The sequence below is a fragment of the Halichondria panicea genome, chromosome 7 (assembly GCF_963675165.1).
Source record: "Halichondria panicea chromosome 7, odHalPani1.1, whole genome shotgun sequence".
NCBI classification, from domain to species: Eukaryota; Metazoa; Porifera; class Demospongiae; order Suberitida; family Halichondriidae; genus Halichondria; species Halichondria panicea.
In genome coordinates, this window is record NC_087383.1 from 2,305,724 (window position 1) to 2,325,680 (window position 19,957).

At 41.1% G+C, this 19,957-nt stretch overlaps 2 protein-coding genes and 1 long non-coding RNA gene across 3 annotated transcripts in view; 2 read left to right on the top strand and 1 right to left on the bottom strand.

Moving 5' to 3' along the window:
- Nucleotides 1-5,050: 5,050 nt before the first annotated feature.
- LOC135339160 (NACHT, LRR and PYD domains-containing protein 3-like) lies at nt 5,051-7,478 on the top strand. The gene has a single exon (XM_064535304.1). The coding sequence runs from the start codon at nt 5,215-5,217 to the stop codon at nt 7,378-7,380; it is 2,166 nt and encodes a 721-aa protein (XP_064391374.1). The 5' UTR covers nt 5,051-5,214; the 3' UTR covers nt 7,381-7,478.
- A 9,204-nt stretch (nt 7,479-16,682) lies between these two features.
- Nucleotides 16,683-19,957, bottom strand: part of LOC135339215 (uncharacterized) — a 62,687-nt gene continuing 59,412 nt past the window's right edge. The window contains exon 3 of the long non-coding RNA XR_010395919.1: nt 16,683-16,796. This is a non-coding gene — a long non-coding RNA (uncharacterized LOC135339215). The remainder of the gene's footprint in view (nt 16,797-19,957) is intronic.
- LOC135339179 (uncharacterized) lies at nt 17,867-18,934 on the top strand. Its single transcript, XM_064535326.1, has 2 exons — nt 17,867-18,087; nt 18,158-18,934. The coding sequence occupies exons 1-2, from the start codon at nt 18,063-18,065 to the stop codon at nt 18,649-18,651; spliced, it is 519 nt and encodes a 172-aa protein (XP_064391396.1). The 5' UTR covers nt 17,867-18,062; the 3' UTR covers nt 18,652-18,934.

Below are 19,957 nucleotides of genomic sequence, written 5' to 3' on the forward strand. Positions count from 1 at the left end.
GTGTTAAGCACACTTAACAGTGTACTCTAAAAGCTACATTTTGATAGTAAAAACTTGGGTATGATGTAAACACTACTGACGTTTTGGCAGGATTAGTGGAACATATATTTATGGTCCATTCCCCCCTTAAGCCGTGGCTATTTTAAAGCACCTTGCTATTCTGGCCAAGCTTCACTGTGCCGGATAAACAAGAGTCTACTGTACATGTATTAACGAGTGCTGCAAGCTGCGCTGTGCTAATGCCTCTCGTCATGTTTCACTTTCTCTCAAACTATGAGAGTGTTAGAGAGGTGAAGAGGTAATTACATAATGTATTACTGTTGACAGAATTGAATTACAAATAGAATAGGAGAGGAGCTGAATGGAAACAGAAGCCTATCTGATGGCTTGATGAATAATCAAGATAGAAGTAACTGCTTGTTATTTATATGGCCTGTATAGCCAAACAGTGGGAGCAAACCTTTGTCAATTAAAGGCACAATCTGTACAGAATAGTAATAGAGAATTTGGATCATGAAGCTTATATTTAAACACAACAGTATAGTATTTGCAAAAAGTAGAAAAGACTGGTGTTACATGCATCTATTGTTACCAGACTTGTGTACATCTGATATTGTCTATAATCATTGTTGTGCTTGTGGCTTCTTACCAGAATCCCAAGAAAAAGTAGATCAGGATCTGGATTATCTCACACGTGGGGATGGCATTAAATTTACAAGAATAATGGGTGTCTGCAAAGAGAACAAATGGCTACTACAGTTTATAGCATAGATAGAGCAAAGAGGGATTGGCAACAAAATCGACCTCGAATAACTATCTGTGTTGCCCCGGCGTTGCTGTCTACTTCAACGTAGGAAGACAGCCTCGAGTAAACCACAGGCTGGGAATGGTTGAGGAAACAAGTGATTGTCTTACTGTCAGTATAACAATTCTGCTGCTGATTTTAGACTTCATTTCCATGCTTGAGGCTATATGTGATCCAGGACACTATTTAGTTAGACAATCTTAGCTATACTTATTATAAGTGCTATTGGTACATAGCCATAAAAAAACGGTGAAAAGAGGTGAAAAAAGCGCTATGTACCGCTAGCTCTTTCTCAACAATCTATAAAAAATTTTGGGAAGTTCCACATAATACACATCATCAAGAAGCATGCATGGAAATGAAGTTTTGGGGGGTCTTAGAAAGCTCTGTGTAAGGCCTCAAACATAAAAAAAGTGTTTCGCAGCGTTACGGTGGGGGACAACACGGATCGTTTCAGGATTAAGCCACACCCCCTGCACAAAAGTCTACGTTTTAACTTCCGTTGCCAATCCCTCTCTTCTATATCTATGTTTATAGCTAATAACACCTCTTTTCTGGCTCTTAGCTAACAAAAAGCTAGCACTTTAGTGCAAGGCTAACTTATAAGTTGAATAGAAATTTTGTGCGAACAGATGATTCTACGAAAGATTCTGAAGAGACTGCAACAGCCTTCAATGTGGGTCAAACTAGTCATAACTCGAGAAAGAAGCCTTAGTTTGCTAATCCACGAAACAAAATCCAAGAAAACGTGGCTAGAAGCCTGTTAGTTTTCGTCGCATTGCAACCGTTGAGCAGTTACAGCTGGAATACACACACACACACACACACAGTCAGCTTTACCATTTCCCTCGTGTGGCTACGCCTCAAGGCATAATTATACAGTATTCACCGAGTGTAAACATGTACATGCAAAACTCACATCTGAGTTGCTTAGCCAGTTCCAATTCTCGGCCATGACACCCAGGTCCATGATTTGAGACCTCTCGAGCAGCTTCTCCTCCAACTCCCTCAGCAGGTCATCATCTAGACATTGAATGGTCTCACTCTTCTCCTCAACCTGACAGGGGAACATCAATAAGTTGCTGCCAGGTGGAGAATACTCGACATACAACAGTGACGTGCATGTACAGTCAGCTCTCTCAACTCTGGCAATCAATATACTGCTCAAAGACATTTATTCTTAAAGTGATTGAGCTCACCTTTGGTAGCGCTGACTTATCACAGCTGTTGGTCCAATTCTCCAGAACTCTGAGCTTCCCCTCGAGGTGCAACTGCAAGTGACAGAAGAGAAAATAGCTCCAATAATATTATACAATAATTAGTAGTATAGACACTGAAAGAGCAGATTACCAGGGACATAATTATTGCAGTGCTTATAATTATAGCTGCTCAAAGTGGTCATAAAGCTTCAACAGAACAACCAACCTGTATATTAAAATACATGCATGTACCCTGGGAGCAGTGCAGACATCAATCAGTCAACAATTTATTCACAGCTGTAGGCACACACTTGCCCAACCCACTAACCAGAGAGGACACCCTGATAGTGCCATCACTGAGTTCCTCATCTCTAACCCTGCTTTCAATGGTCAGCTTGTAAATCGAGGTATGGGAAAAACGCTCCAATGTAAACACTGAAAGAGTAGTACTTCAGAAACAGACATGCAGGTTGGTTGTCCTATATTGCAGTACTTGTACTTATAGCTAATACAAGGGTGTTCAGTCATGCAAAGTAGACTACCTTACCATAACAACCAATCGTGATCCATTAATCTAAACATCTTCATACATACAAAATTCAGTCCATAATAAAAGAGAGAGAGTATCGAGCGTATATCGTTACCTTGCATCAGATGTATTCGGAGTGTAACATTACACCCTGTCTGAACAACTTGTGGCATAAAATGTTTCTGCCTCGAGGTAAGTAGCGGCTTCGGGTACTCGGATTGTTTGGTTAAAAAGCAGGAAGTTACGTCACTTTCCGAATACATTTGACGCAAGGTAATGCTACGTTGGATACTCCCTCTCTTTTATTATGGACTCTTGCTATTAGCGGCCTCTCAAAACTGGTAAGAAACTTAAGCAACTGTAATCACATGACGTACGTACATGTACCAACACCATTAATTTTTATGAAGGAGAGAGTATAATTATACAAAGCAGTACATTCAGCGTGGGATTAATATAAGGACTGCACATTTCCATGCAGTGCATACTGTACAATGTAACTATAGTAACTCACACGGTTCACTCTGATAACTTAATTTGATATGATCTTCATCAAAAAAGCAACGGGAAGTTTTACTTGATTGGCTACTGTATCAGCTTGTCCCAAAACAGCTCACCCGGGGCACCTGTTGCACTTACACGCTCTGACCCAGCCAGGTCAACCAGGCTCTGAACACAGAGAAGGAGGTAAAATCATCATAATAACAATAACTTATATGTACATTTACACATACATAGTCTGTACGTGTAGATCAAATTAAAGCAAAATAGTCGACCTAGTGTATGTTCACAGCTGTAGGCACACACTTGCCCAACCCCACTCACCAGAGAGGACACCCTAGCTGATAGTAGTGCCATCACTGAGTTCCTCATCTCTAACCCTGCTTTCAATGGTCAGTTTGAATATTGTGTGTGATCTGGAGTTGTGCTCGGTAGATCCAAATGTCCGGTTCTCTGAGCAGAAGAGATTATACACATTACCAGCACAATAGGTGCACAGGCAGCATGCATGTACATGTACACACAAGGCTAAGGCTGAGAGGTCACACTAGGGCAGACCAACAGAGGCTGTAATAAAGAGGTGACATGCTAACACAGGTTGCATGAAACCAACCCTATGGAGACTGGGCCATTAACCTGGCTACAGGGTGATCACATTAGACAGACAGGTTCACAAAAGTGCACAAGTGATAGTGACTTACTCTCCCCGATCTCAATGAGACTAGTAAATATCTTGGGGAGGGAAATCGGCTCCTCAGACAACCCAACCAACTTATGAGTTAGCCTAGCTTGCACTAATTTAAATTTATTAGTCATAAAAGTGCAACAAAAGCTGTGCTAGGTAATTTGCTGATTTCTACGACAGCTACGTTGACAATTATGTTTTAATGTCGCGTCCTAAATGAGGTAAATATAGCTAGCCACACCCTAGCATCGTTTTTGGAAAACATGTTCTAGAAATTGAGGCAAGTATAGACTGAGTAGAGCTACCTATAATCAGATGCGACATCAGGTTTTTAACATAATGTTTAACCTCCAAAAGAAGCGACCTCTGGCTTAAAAAGTGTCACTTTAATTAAAGGTCTTACGGCAATCACATTTCTTACTTGAATACGTCAGGTTCATTACTGACAGGGAGACAATATTATTGATGAACCAGACAATAATCTATGGCTGATCAATTGACTCACAACCGGAGAATGCTTTAGCAATGGAGCCAGGTTTCATCTTGTGAAAATCAAATGTCTTTGGTGGGTGTGGTATTAAATGCAAAAAGTGGGTGTATCTCATTCTTAGATATCTGAGATACACCCACTTTTTTTGCAAGTCATGCCAAAAATAACAACACACCTAAGAGAGATCTAGAGCTAGCTGCAAGGCACAGATTTATTTGCTGGAATGGCCACTAAAGAGCAGAACCAAGGTATAAAGACTATCATGTTTCCTATGAAGGATAAAACCAATGATTGCTAAAGCATAAACCCTCATTGGTGATTGCTAACCTTGTGTGCTTGCTATCTATTTAATTCAGAGCTCACAATTGACGATCTGAAGACAGAAATGAAACTGACTGATGAGCAGCTCAATACAGCAATAAAGGAACCAGATCTACCCGAGTTAGCAGCATGTTTCGACAATGTTCACAAAGGCTATCTTGAAAAATTGGAGCTCTCACCTGGAGAGCAAACTGACGTGAGGACTAGAGCATATGTAGATGGCACTCTGGCAGGAATGTTGCTGGCTTTGAAATTCTGGATTCTGACCAACGGACAAGACGCCACTTTCCAAGCTCTGCTACTCATCATACTCTCCCTGCTCAAAGAAGACGTTGCTGTTCGAGTGTGCAAGTACTTGTCTGACAAATGTGAGTCTGTCATGTGAGAGTGTGGTCATTGTGGTACCATACGTTGTGGGAGTGATTGCAACCAAATAAGGGACTCTTCAACTTAATTGCTATTGTTACACATACAATTCTCTATTAACTATCACCAGGAATGGTACTCACCTATTGTTTTGTTTCCCCAGACTCCACCTCGTGTCCCCCCTCCCGAGAGAGGGTCCTGCTGAACCACAAGCTGTCCTCGTACAGGGACTACCTACAAAGTCGCTACAGAATACAAGTATCCACTTCAGCTACACAATGGCCTCCTGTCCCAACAAAGAAATGTTTCAAACTAGCCATGATTCAGAAGGAGGAAATACAGAGAGGAAGAATCGACGATGAATTTGTTAGGCTATCAATCACAGGAAAAATTGACGATATTTTACTTCAAAAAACTCCAGTTAACTTGACTAACATTTTCTCTGAGATTGGAAATAGACGAAACTTTGTGTTGATTGAAGGAGCTCCCGGCTCTGGCAAGAGCACCCTTGCCCTACACATCTGTCAGGAGTGGGCAGAGGGAAAACTGTTCCAAGAATTCGATATTGCAATCCTCGTGAAACTGAGAGATCCCCTCGTTAGAGAAGCCATTACAATTTCTGACTTACTTCCCTGCACAAACAAAGCGATGGCTAATGAAACAGAAACTGCAATTATGTCACTGTACGGCAAAGGTGTACTGTGGGTGCTGGACGGATGGGACGAACTTCCTTCTGACCTCCCTAGAGACTCAATCATCAACAAACTAATTCGACCAGACATGTCACGAGAAAGTCCGCTACACGAATCAGCTGTGATTGTAACATCTCGACCGTCATCTTCGGCTGAGCTCCACCCACTAGTATCGTCCAGGGTGGAGGTGTTGGGGTTCACACCACATAAACTAGAACAGTATTTCACCGAGTGTCTGAAAGGTGACTCACAAGCTGTGCAGACTCTACTGGAGAGAATTCGAGAGAACCCAGTGGTAGAAGGTAGCTGCTACCTCCCCCTCAATGCTTCCATTGTCGTTAATTGCTTCCTTTCTGACAACCACTCCCTCCCCACATCCAACCACGGGATATTCACATCGGTTGTCCAGAGCTCTCTCAAGAGATACCTCCAGGAGAAGTTGGGGAAGACCACTCCAGTGGGAAACATCACATCCCCAGACTCACTGCCCTCGGAAATCAGAACACAGACCGTACAAATGTGTCAACTTGCATATCATGGGATCGAACAAAACAAAGCGACATTTACAGACAGGGATTTGACCGCTCTTCGCATTACGAAGGACATTTCAAACGTTGGATTATTACAAACTGTTTCCAGTATCATTAGCGATGGTCATCTGGTTTACTACTGCTTTCTCCACCTGTCTATTCAAGAGCTACTAGCAGCAATCCACATCTCTCTCATGTCTCCCAAGCAACAAATTTCTGTATTCCAGAAGCTGTTTGGTAGTCCTCGATTCAGTGCAGTCTTCCAGTTTTATGCTGGTATCACCAAGCTGAAAACTAGTAGACCAATCCTCAGCTTGCTACCTCGATTCTTGTGTCCAGTTCCAGCCACTGTTTTTGATCTGGTCAGAAAGGTTGTCAAAACTGAGAAAGAGAAGTTTAGTTTTGAGCCGAAGCCCCTTTTGTTGTCCCTCATCAATTGTTTGTACGAAGCTGAAGACTCGCGACTGTGTGTGTTTGTGGCTAATCTTCTTAATCACAATCTAGATCTTGATTACACTACAATGAATCCTATTGACTGCCTCTCTGTTGGATATTTCGCATCAGCTTGTTCCAACACCAGTAATGAATTCACACTTAGCCTCAACAATTGCTCTATTGATGACCAAGGCTGCAAATTTCTGGCCCGAGGACTCTCCAAGTGTCCCAACTCTAATAATGATATTCCTACAGCAGGGATACACATCGCTGAGATTATCGAGAACACTAGTTCAATATCTAAATTGGATTTGTCTAATAATGCCATTGGTAACAGTGGACTTTGCACACTCTGTGAGGCCTTGTCAACTAACACATCATTAAAGATCCTGGACCTGGACTATTGCTCACTAACAATATCAGACGACAATGGAGCTGCCCTCTATCAACTTCTGAATACAAACAATTCCCTCGAATATCTTAATTTGTCTGATAACACAGTGACTAGCTGTCGTCACATTGCTGCTGGACTTGCAGTCAATAAGACTCTGAGAACATTGTACTTGGTTTCCTGTGAACTGACTGATCAGAGTATCGAGGAGCTATCAACTGGACTGATCAACAAGATTAAAGCACTGTACATATGGGGTAATGACTCAATAACAGAAGATGGAATAAAGACGCTTTCCAGACATCTAACAACCCACTGCTCTGAACTGACACAATTGTCGATACCCAGACACCTAATATCCTGTATCGAGACAGTATTCAGGGACGCTAACAAAGAGAGGAAGAGAAATGGACTACCCGAGATTGATGTGTATTAATTCATAGATTAATAATTAATTATTTAATTTATAATTAATTGATTGATTATTAATTGAGATTGATTATTATTCATACAGTTTTGACGATTTATTTTAATTCTGCCATAATGCATTCAATGACAATTTAAATGCATAGAGAAAAGTAGTGAAGTATTACAATTGACGATCTGAAGACAGAAATGAAACTGACTGATGAGCAGCTCAATACAGTAATAAAGGAACCAGATCTACCCGAGTTAGCAGCATGTTTCGACAATGTTCACAAAGGCTATCTTGAAAAATTGGAGCTCTCACCTGGAGAGCAAACTGACGTGAGGACTAGAGCATATGTAGATGGCACTCTGGCAGGAATGTTGCTGTCTACTTAATTGCTATTGTTACACATACAATTCTCTATTAACTATCACCAGGAATGGTACTCACCTATTGTTTTGTTTCCCCAGACTCCACCACCTCGTGTCCTCCCTCCCGAGAGAGGGTCCTGCTGAACCACAAGCTGTCCTCGTACAGGGACTACCTACAAAGTCGCTACAGAATGCAAGTATCCACATCAGCCACACAATGGCCTCCCGTCCCAACAAAGACAATTTTCAAACTAGCCATGATTCAGAAGGAGGAAATACAAAGAGGAAGAATCGACGATGAATTTGTTAGGCTAACAATTACGGGGAAAATTGACGATATTTTACTTCAAAAAACTCCGGTTAACTTAACTAACATTTTCCCTGAGATTGAGGATACACGAAACTTTGTGTTGATTGAAGGAGCTCCCGGCTCTGGCAAGAGCACCCTTGCTCTACACATCTGTCAGGAGTGGGCAAAGGGGAAACTGTTCCAACAGTTCGATATTGCAATCCTGGTGAGACTGAGAGATCCCCTCGTTAGAGAAGCAAAAACAATAGAAGATCTTCTCCCTTGTAGGAATTCAACACTGGCGTGCCAAATAGGGGCAACAATTATAATTAATTGATTGATTATTAATTGAGATTGATTGTTATTCATACAGTTTTGACAATTGATTTTAATTCTGCCATAATGCATTCAATGACAATTTAAATGCATAGAGAAAAGTAGTGAAGTATTATATACTAGTATATATAATTATGTTAGACACTATAAAAACAAATGTTGTTAATTAATTACAACTTGTTAATAGCACAGCAATAACAAAGGCTTCTCCTTGGTAACAATAACAGACACACAGACACACGCACGCGCACACAGTCAGCTTTACCGTAGCCCTCGTTGGCTACGCCTCGAGGCATAACAAGGGCTTCTCCTGGTAATAACGATAAATGCTCACATGCACAGTAAATTGTCAATGAACACAAAGCAATTTGCTAGTGAAAATCCAATTTAACGCTCTGATGCCTTTTGTTCATATAATTATGAGGAAGATGAGCAAATTAACGTTCACTTTAGCCCTCCCAAACATCTTCTAAACATCTTCATGATTGCCAGGCCCTCGTATTGCAGCTGAAGGAGGTCCTGTGTGGGGAGAAGAGAGGGCAGTGAAACACTTCAACTGGTATAAGACAAAGAATGCATGTATTCTACATAACACAAAATCATATTAGTACTCCCTTTATTGCTCCCCTCACCTGGAAGATCAGCTCCACCTTCTCTATCTGCCTGCCCAGGAAACGACCAGACACCTCAAACTTGCTCACATCCACTGACGTCATCTTAAACACAACATTTCTGAACCTGGGGGAGTGTTAACATAGCGCTCAACATTACACATAGAGGCATAAAATAAGTCAATAGCCTCACACTGAAATAGATTAGTAGTAGAATCTGGACAAAGTACGTACAAGAGCAATAATATTAAGAGCACATGTCGATGATTATCATGTTGTTTGATCATAGTAGAGGGATTCCCAGAATAGTACATCAATGACAAGAGACATACGAAGCTCTTAACATCAATACCGTGACACACCAATGTACGCAGGAATTGAAAGCATAATTATATTCTATTTAGTATATAGACAGCCCGTATTAAAGATCTAAGCACACAACACAAGTATGTTAGTATCTGCTATGCACTCTCCAGTACGTAGGTGGAGACTTACAGAATGGGTGGGGCATATCTCCATGGACACTGATGCAGATGATTTGTTTGATCACGTCAGAGTACGCGTCAATACCCAGCTATCTCTCCGGGGAGTCCACTGTCGATGCCCACAGGAAGAACCCTCTGGGGGGGGAACAGTGAGAGTCATATTATGATTCAGTTCCGGGAATAAATGTCATAGAAAGTCACTAATTGACTCACATTTTTTCCAGCCGAGGCAAATGGAGCACAGCTATAGGTTACGTCTCTGTGGGGCATGGAAAAATTGATTTACTGAAATTGTGTATCAGGTTTTAAGCAACTAATAAGGATTATCACTTATTGAGCGCACAATTCCCCGCCCACACACACCTGGTCAGTAGACAGCTGATTGCCTATCCACAACATCGAAGGATTTTATCGCAGCTATGTACTTCATTGTACAGCTGCAAGGGGAGTGACGTGTGATACAGTGTGAGTCAATGAAAGTCAGTACAACACAGTTAGTGTATGTTCACCAAAGAGGTACATGAGATTGTTCTGACAAATCATTCTTGGGCTCTCTAATACACTAACAGGGTTTCATCTAGGATAACAAGTTGGGGGGGGGGGGGGGGGATTTGGGAGTGCGTAAGCGCAAGTGTTTGGCTATGCCCACTTAAAAAAAGTTGATTTAATACTAATGTGATGATGTCATTATTCTACAAGATTTGGGGGGGGGAAGAACCACCCCCCCTACTAGATGAAACCCTGACTAACTGATACAGTACCAAAGATGCAACCTTTTACATGGCAAGATTAAAAATGGCCATTGTCAAAGTAATGCAGACGCAATCGGCATCATGTATAAATTGTGTATTTGGCCTGGCCTAAGCCATATTCAGTACATACTATATAGCAGGTCATTTTCGTAGGTTATAACATTCGAAACAAACAACGTCTACACACAGTAAGTGCAGTAGTAGTAGATCTAAGAGGTAGTCTAATGCTCAAGAATGATGGAACATCTTATATACATATAGTAGTCATCTGCAGAATTGTGTAGAGGAGATGTTTCACCATCTTTGAGCATTAGTTTACCTCTTAGATCTACTACTACTGCACTGCACTATACTGCACTTACTGTGTATATAGCTAGTAGGTATCTTCAAGACCAGCTAGCTCACTGACAGTTGACAAACTAATGCTCAAAGATGGTGGAACATCTCTACACAATTCTACTACTACTGCATGCACTTACTGTGTATATAGTAGGTATCTTCAAGACCAGCTAGCTCACTGATAGTTGACAAACACTCTCTGGGACAAAAACCATTGTGTAGCTCTTACTTCAATATTTTACAAACTTCCTTTATTTAGAATAATAGCGCATGCATTGCAGAATGCAGAGGCTGCAAAATAATTATGGTGGGCCGTTTGTTTCAAAATTCAAATGTTACATTTTCATTCAAATCACAATACATTCATTCAAGATGTGCAATTTTCATTCAAGAGCATTCAAGATTATTCATTCAAGATTCAAGATTTTGATGGATGCATAAACATGCATAATTTCAGATGACTTTAGCCACACTTTGTGGTTTTATTGCATGGTGTAGTTGTTTTAATTAACAGGAAATGGGGTTCACAATAATCAACTCCCTCCCTCAGTAGTGGTAAGGTGATTCCCAAACCAGAAACATGACATTGATTGACGAAAATTAACAAGAGGTCAGGGGTTCGTTGCCGACCTTCGAGTTTTGAGCATTAAGCAAAGGACATCTTATAAATGTTGTGTTTTAATGACTGTATATGCATGCATGGCATGCATATCTTGAATAATTATTGTCGACTTGAATGCATTAAAATCTTGAATGACAATTGCAGGTCTTGAATGAATACTGTATATGCATCTTGAATGAATGTATTGTAATCTGAATGAAAATATAACATTAATTTTGAATTTTGAAACAAACAAACGGCCCACCATTGATTTTACAATGTAAAAGGGTGGGCCAGCTCAGCACAATTCAAATAGCAATCAAAATTCCAGGCTCTTAAACGAATAATTATGACTATTATATCATTCAATGACAATTTAGAGAAAAGTAGCGAAGTACATAGTATGTTAGAACATTAGGTCGTTAATTAATCAATTGCAACGTGTCAATAGTACATGCAGATGATGTAAATAATTGAAGAATGCTCACATGCAATTGTCAATGAATACATGCAATTTGCTAATGAAATCCAATTTAACACTCTGAGGATTTTAAAAGTTCATGAGGAAGATGAGCAGATTAACATTCACTTTGGCCCTCCCAAACATCTTCATGATTGCCAGGCCCTCGTATTGCAGCTGAAGGAGGTCCTGTGTGGGGAGAAGAGAGGGAAGTGAAACACTTCAACTGGTGTATAAGACAAAGAATGCATGTATTTGTAAGACAAATGAATACATGTACTTACATACACCGTACAAGCATACCAACACTATACCTGACACAAGGCAGTAAACTTCTTGAACACTTTACGTACCTACCATCTACCTGTACACACACCCTCACCTGGAGGACCAGCTCCACCTTCTCTATCTGCCTGATGTGATCTCAAACACAACATTTCCGAATCTGAACCTGGGCGAGTAAGAAAAAATGTTCACATAATTATAGCATAACTTTGCATAAGATCAAGGTCGTAGCAAGAGGTCAGGCTGGTCAGATTTTGGCCTAACCACTTTTTGCAGCTGGGTATAGTAATGGTCGTAAATATTGTAAGTGATAATGCGCATGCTGTTTTGGTGAGGAAAAGTGATGGCCTTTTTCTTAGGTAAAAAATTCACCACTGTATGCAAAAGTTCCAATAGTACAAAAACAGTTGACCTTTAATTGTAAGTTGGCCTGACCACTTTAAAGTTGCTTGCTATGCCCCTCCATGAAGATTGGGGCATAAAAATAAGTTAATATAGCCTCACACTGGAGGAATTGTTAAAGTCTAGATTAGTAGTAGAGTCTGAGCTTCAGTCAAACAGTGGACAAAGTACGTACCAGAGCAATTAATGGCACATGTGATGATTATCATGTTGTTTAATAGAAGTATGCTAGTATAACGGCTACTCAAGTATACGGAGACTCACAGAGTGGGTGGAGCATATCTCCATGAACGCTGATGTATGGATGATTGGCTTGGTCACGTCAGAGTACTTGTTGATACCCAGCCTTCTGTCCAGGGGGTCCATTGTCGATGCTCGCAAGAACTCTCTGTGGGGGGTACAATGAGTGTATGTATATTCATACCCTCTGCATGGCAACGAAAATAGCTAATTTGCAATTTAGATCATACGATACTTTAGTAGAAGGTAGAAACACACATGACCATCATCACATGACCATCATTCGTACATACACACTTTCAACTATTTGACCACAAATTCAGTTCTGGTAATCACATTTCTTACTTGATTTCTTGAAGGCTTCCTGAATGCACGGGTTCATTACTGACAGGGCCGCATTCTCAGCCTCAAACAGCGCGAAGGTATACAGAAAAACATGATCAACTCTAAACCAACAGATAACCGGACAATTCATGGAAAGTTACGAAAGGGTCAAATTTTCTGCTGATTTGGCATTTTTTACCAAAATGATTATGGTTAAATTGAAAAACAGTCTAGTCCAGTAATGTACATAGATGCAGTGCATATTGTATGCCATAATCTGTACAGGTATACTGTACCACTTTTATCACCTGTTGTTTGTAGCACTCGAGTATACCCCATCGGCACACTGCTCTGCTCCAACTCCTCACAGCGATCCAGTGCCTTCTTGAGCTCTTCCTCCATCACAAGTCTCTCTTGAACAGCAGACTGGGTAATAGATTGCATGGTGGTCATGTACACACACAGGTATACAGATACAACCATCACAACATCGTAGTGGTTAGCCTCAATTCCAGGCCGCGAAGAGAAAGGCGGCCTGGAATACCTTGTATGCACATGCGCGTACATTACCCCAAAAAGGGGGTAATCCGTGCATTTGTGGATACTGTCAGTAAAATAAACCGTATACTATTTGTATTTTGAAGTTACAGTCCGTTACATAAAAGTATTGTGCAAATATGACTGAGTTCTTACGCCTTTTATTGTATCAAGCCAAGTCTCTACTTAACGACACTGTAAGGGCATATCTCATGGACACTGATGCAGATGATTGGTTTGATCACGTCAGAGTACGCGTCGATACCCAGCTATCTGTCCGGGGGGTCCACAGTCGATGCTTGCAGGAAGAACCCTCTGTGGGGGGTACAATGAGAGTCATAATTATTATTATGATTCAGTTCCGGGAATAAATGTCATAGAAAGTCATTAATTGACTCACCTTTTTTCCAGCCGAGGCAAATGGAGCACAGCTATAGGTTACGTCTCTGTGGGGCATGCAAAAATTGATTGACTGAAATTGTGTATCAGGTTTTAAGCAACTAATAAGGATTATCATCTATTAATCTTGTTGAGCGCACAATCCATCCACCCCCCACCCACACACCTGGTCAGTAGACAGCTGATTGCCTATCCACAACATCGAAGGATTTTATCGCAGCTATGTACTTCATTGTACAGCTGCAAGGGGAGTGACGTGTGATACAGTGTGATTCAATGAAAGTCAGTACAACACAGTTAGTGTATGTTTACCAAAGAGGTACATGAGATTGTTCTGACAAATCATTCTTGTACTCTCTAATACACTAACAGGGTTTCATCTAGGATAACAAGTTGGGGGGGGGGGGGGAGATTTGGGAGTGCGTAAGCGCGTCACAAAATGTTTGGCTATGCCCACTTTTTTCTTTTTGAGTTGATTACAACATGCTTAACACAGTTTTAGTTAATCATGCACATTAACTAATGTGGTGACATGTAGTACTAATGTGATGATGTCATTATTCTACAACATGGGGGGAAGAACCACCCCCCCCCCCAATAGATGAAACCCTGACAAACTGATACAGTACCAGAAATGCAACCTTTATATGGGGAAAAAAAACGGGCATTAGTCTCTAGACACAATCGGCATCATGTATTGTGTATTTTGCCTAAGCCTTAATCAGTACATACTGTATAGCAGGTCATTTTCGTGGGATAAAAAATCCGAGACAAAAACGTAGGCGTGGTGCAGCAGTGATTTCGTGTGTAAAAATTCCCTTTGCTCCACTGCATTGCACGCGTTCCGGTCAACCATGCCTACGTTTTCGTGAGTGATAAATATTCGTCAAGGTTTAGCTTGCCCACGGAAACTATACCCAGGACGCTATACGTACGGTACGGTATACTGTACCACTTTATCACCTGTTTCAAGTACTCTTCCTTTTCCCATCGGCACACTGCTCTGCTCCAACTCCTCACAGCGATCTAGTGCCTTCTTGAGCTCTTCCTCCATCACAAGTCTCTCTTGAACAGCAGACTGGGTAATAGATTGCATGGTGGTCATGTACACACACAGGTATACAGATACAACCATCACAACATCGTGGTAGTGGTACAGTAGTTATAATAAAGGTACAGTAGACTCTCGCTATTCCGACTCTCTGAAGTACGACCTGAAATGTGGCCAACTCGCTATTCTGTATACCTGCTGCCCCAAACTAGTACACGTATACATTTTGGGTGTGGTTTAGCAGAAAAACTGTGTGTGGGGGGAGTGGTTGGGGTGTACAATGAGAGGTAGGAAGCGGGATGCTCATGAACACTACAATGAAAGTTACAAAAAAGGTAAACCGTTTTGTGAGCAAACACTGCTGTGGGATTACATTGTAATAGAGAGGAAATGATTCATTATCTTTATTTATTATCCTCGAGACAAAACCGCAAAATTAGTCATTAATATTCGAGGTAGGTTGATTTTAAGCCACGGCTATTTTCTGAAATGCAAACTACCGCGCTCTTCTGGCCAAGTTGCACTGTCCCAAGGGTGGCCGGATTAACGAGAGTCTACTGTACATGTATTAATTATACAGTATTTACCGAGTGTATACATGTACATGCTAAACTCACATCTGCCTTGCTGTTGGCCAGTTCCAATTCTCTCACCAGCTCAGCCATGACACCTGGGTCCATGATTTGAGACCTCTCGAGCAGCTTCTCCTCTAACTCCCTCAGCAGGTCATCCTCTAGACATTGAATGGTCTCACTCTTTTCCTCAACCTGACAGGGGAACATCAATAAGTTGCTGCCAGGTGGAGAATACTCGACATACAATAGTGACGTGCATGTACACACAACTACAGAAAATCTGGCAATGAAATTTAACGGTATTCTCCCACTTTGAGATAAAGGTCAGCTTAAAGTTGGACTGTAGTTAGGTATTAAATAGGCATCTGCTATCAGGGTTGTTGCAATAACTATTATAAAGAGATAGTAGCGTACGTGTAATCACACAGTACACCATCAGATCAGCTATTCAGAGCATAGATCATACAGTATATACATGATCAATTGCTAAATGCTCTGAAATGCAGCTCACTAGCAAAAAAGTAATGCCTAGCAATTAGAGAGAGTATCGAGCGTATATCGTTACCTTGCATCAGATGTATTCGGAGTGTAACGTTATACCCTGTCTGAACAACTTATGGTATAAATGTTTCTGCCTCGAGGTAAGTAGCGGCTTCTACTCGGATTGTTTGGTTAAAAAGCAGGAAGTTACGTCACTTTCCGAATACATTTGACGCAAGGTAATGCTACGTTGGATACTCCCTCTCTTTTATTATGGACTCTTGTTATTAGCGGCCTCTCAAAACTGGTAAGAAACTTAAGCAACTGTAATCACATGACGTACGTACATGTACCAACACCATTTTATGAAGGAGAGAGTATAATTATACAAAGCAGTACATTCAGCGTGGGATTAATATAACTGCACATTTCCATGCAGTGCATACTGTACAATGTAACTATAGTAACTCACACGGTTCACTCTGATAACTTAATTTGATATGATCTTCATCAAAAAAGCAACGGGAAGTTTTACTTGATTGGCTACTGTATCAGCTTGTCCCAAAACTGCTCACCCGTGGCACCTGTTGCACTTACACGCTCTGACCCAGCCAGGTCAACCAGGCTCTGAACACAGAGAAGGAGGTAAAATCATCATAATAACAATAACTTATATGTACATTTACACATACATAGTCTGTACGTGTAGATCAAATTAAAGCAAAATAGTTGACCTAGTGTGTTCACAGCTGTAGGCACACACTTGCCCAACCCCACTCACCAGAGAGGACACCCTGATAGTAGTGCCATCACTGAGTTCCTTATCTCTAACCCTGCTTTCAATGGTCAGTTTGAATATTGTGTGTGATCTGGAGTTGTGCTCGGTAGATCCAAATGTCCGGTTCTCTGAGCAGAAGAGATTATACACATTACCAGCACATCAGGTGCACAGGCAGCATGCATGTACATGTACACACAAGGCTAAGTCTGAGAGCTCACACTAGGGCAGACCAACAGTGGCTGTAATAAAGAGGTGACATGCTAACACAGGTTGCATGAAACCAACCCTATGGAGACTGGGCCATTAACCTGGCTACAGGGTGATCACATTAGACAGACAGGTTCACAAAGGTGCACAAGTGATAGTGACTTACTCTCCCCGATCTCAATGAGACTAGTAAATATCTTGGGGAGGGAAATCGGCTCCTCAGACAACCCAACCAACTTATGAGTTAGCCTAGCTTGCACTAATTTAAAGCCCTATTGATTATTAGTCATAAAAGTGCAACAAAAGCTGTGCTGCCTAGCAGCAGCCATTGACCGCTTTGGAGATATATAATTATGGCAGGAAATGCAACTTCTGTTTCCTATAATTATTGGACCAAAGCTAATTCTTCAGAGGTGCACACTTAATACACGGCAATTGGAGAGTGCCAAAACTCAACTCTGCAGTTCTGGTACTGTAAGACCTCTAATTAAGGTGACCCTCCAAATATGCGACACTCTCGAGCTTAGGTAATTTTCTGACTTCTACGACAGCTACGTTGACAATTATGTTTTAATGTCGCGTCCTAAATGATGTAAATATAGCCACACCCTAGCATCGTTTTTAGAAAACACGTTCTAGAAATCGAGGCAAGTATAGACTGAGTAGAGCTATCCATAATCAGAAGCGATACCAGGTCTTCAACATAATGTTCAACCTCCAAAAGAAGCGACCTCTGGCTTAAAAAGTGTCGCTTTAATTAAAGGTATTTACGGTAATCACATTTCTTACTTGAATACGTCGGGTTCATTACTGACAGGGCAGCATTCTCAGCCTTAAACTGTGCAAATTAAAAAACAGAAAACATGATCCACGACCTTACAAACCAATTGATGAACCAGACAATAATCTATGGCTAATAAATTGACTCACCCTCTTTCCATTAGGAGAATGCTGTAATACTTTAGCAATGAGCCAGGTTTCAAAAAATCAGAACCCCATGCACCACCTGCACAGTCTTTGGTGGGTGTGGTAAATGCAAAGAAAAGTGGGTGTATATCAGTATTTGGCATCTGAGATACACCCACTTTTTTTGCAAAAACAAAACACAATATATTTCAGAGTCTGAGATAGAGAGCTAACTCTTCAATCTATGCTGCAAGGCACACATTTATATATTTACTGGAATGGCTACTAAAGAGCAGAACCAAGGTATAAAGAGTGTCATGTTTCCTATAAAGAATAAACCCAATGGTACTCACCTATTGTTTTGTTTCCCCAGACTCCACCACCTCGTGTCCCCCCTTCCGAGAGAGGATCCTGCTGAACCACAAGCTGTCCTCGTACAGGGACTACCTACAAAGTCGCTACAGAGCACGAGTATCCACATCAGTCACACAATGGCCTCCCGTCTCAACAAAAACAATTTTCAAACTGGCCATGATTCAGAAGGAGAAAATACAGAGAGGCAGAATTGACGATGAATTTTTTAGACTATCAATCACAGCAAAAATTGACGATATTTTACTTCAAAAAACTCCGGTTGACTTGATAAACATTTTCTCTGAGATTAGAGATAGACGAAACTTTGTGTTGATTGAAGGAGCTCCCGGCTCTGGCAAGAGCACCCTTGCTCTACACATCTGTCAGGAGTGGGCAAAGGGGAAACTGTTCCAAGAGCTCGATATTGCAATCCTCGTGAAACTAAGAGATCCCCTCGTTAGAGAAGCCATTACAATTGCTGACATACTTCCCTGCATTGATACGGCCGAATAACAGAAGATGGAATGAAGACGCTTGCCAGACATCTAACCACCCACTGCTCTGAACTGACACGATTGTGCATACCCAGACACCTAAGATCCTGTATCGAGACAGTATTCAGGGACGCTAACAAAGAAAGGAAGAGAAATGGACTACCTGAGATTAATGTGTATGCATTTAATCTCGACCATTGCATGTACTTTTGACAACTATTATATTTTATTCTACAATAATAATTATCCAATATTGCTTCGAGAAAAGAAAAAAGTAGCGTACAGACATAATTATTACACGTAAAACAAAGGTCGACGTTGTTATTAATGGAAGTTGCATTGGTCAATATAATTATAGCACATGTACAGATGGTGACGAGTGAATTCAATGCTTCAATTCCTACTGACACGGAGAGCACGTCATGCACTAGCTGTATGTATGTAACTGAATACACTATTGTAATAATGCTATAATCTCCACCTAGCTAGCCTCCTTCACAGGCTTTCAAGAGAAGTGCGGCCTGGGCCGGGATCCGAGGCTAATCATTAATTTTATTCTAGAACAATTATTTGCTTCAGTGCACAGAAGACTAGAAGGATGTCAGCACATTACATAACTAAAAAACAAATCAGTTGGAATTGGTCAATATAGCACAGTAATAATGATGGTTTAAATTCAATTCTCCCTACAGTGTGTCACAGAGAGCTGTACGTATAAAACTGTCAATGAACACAATTTGCTAATGGGAATCCAATTTAACGCTCTGTCGATTTTGTTAATGAGGAAGATAAGCAGATTAACGTTCACTTTGGCCCTCCCAAACATCTTCATGATTGCCAGGCCCTCGTATTGCAGCTGAAGGAGGTCCTGTGTGGGGAGAAGAGAGAGCAGTGAAACACTTCAACTGGTATAAGACAAAGAATGCATGTATTTGTAAGACAAATGAATACATGTACTTACATACACCGTACAAGCATACCAACACTATACCTGACACAAGGCAGTAAACTTCTTGAACAATTTACGTACCTACCAAATTAATTCTACCTGTACACACACCCTCACCTGGAGGACCAGCTCCACCTTCTCTATCTGCTTGACGTGATCTCAAACACAATACTTTCGAACCTGAACCTGGGCGAGTAAGAAATAATGTTCACATAATTATAGCATAACGTTGCACATAAGATCAAGGTCGTAGCAAGCGGTCAGGCTGGTCAGGTTTTGGCCTAACCACTTTAGCAGCTGGGTAGGTAATGGTCGTAAATATTGTAAGTGATAATGCGCATGCTGTTTTGGTGAGGAAAAATGATGACCTTTTTCT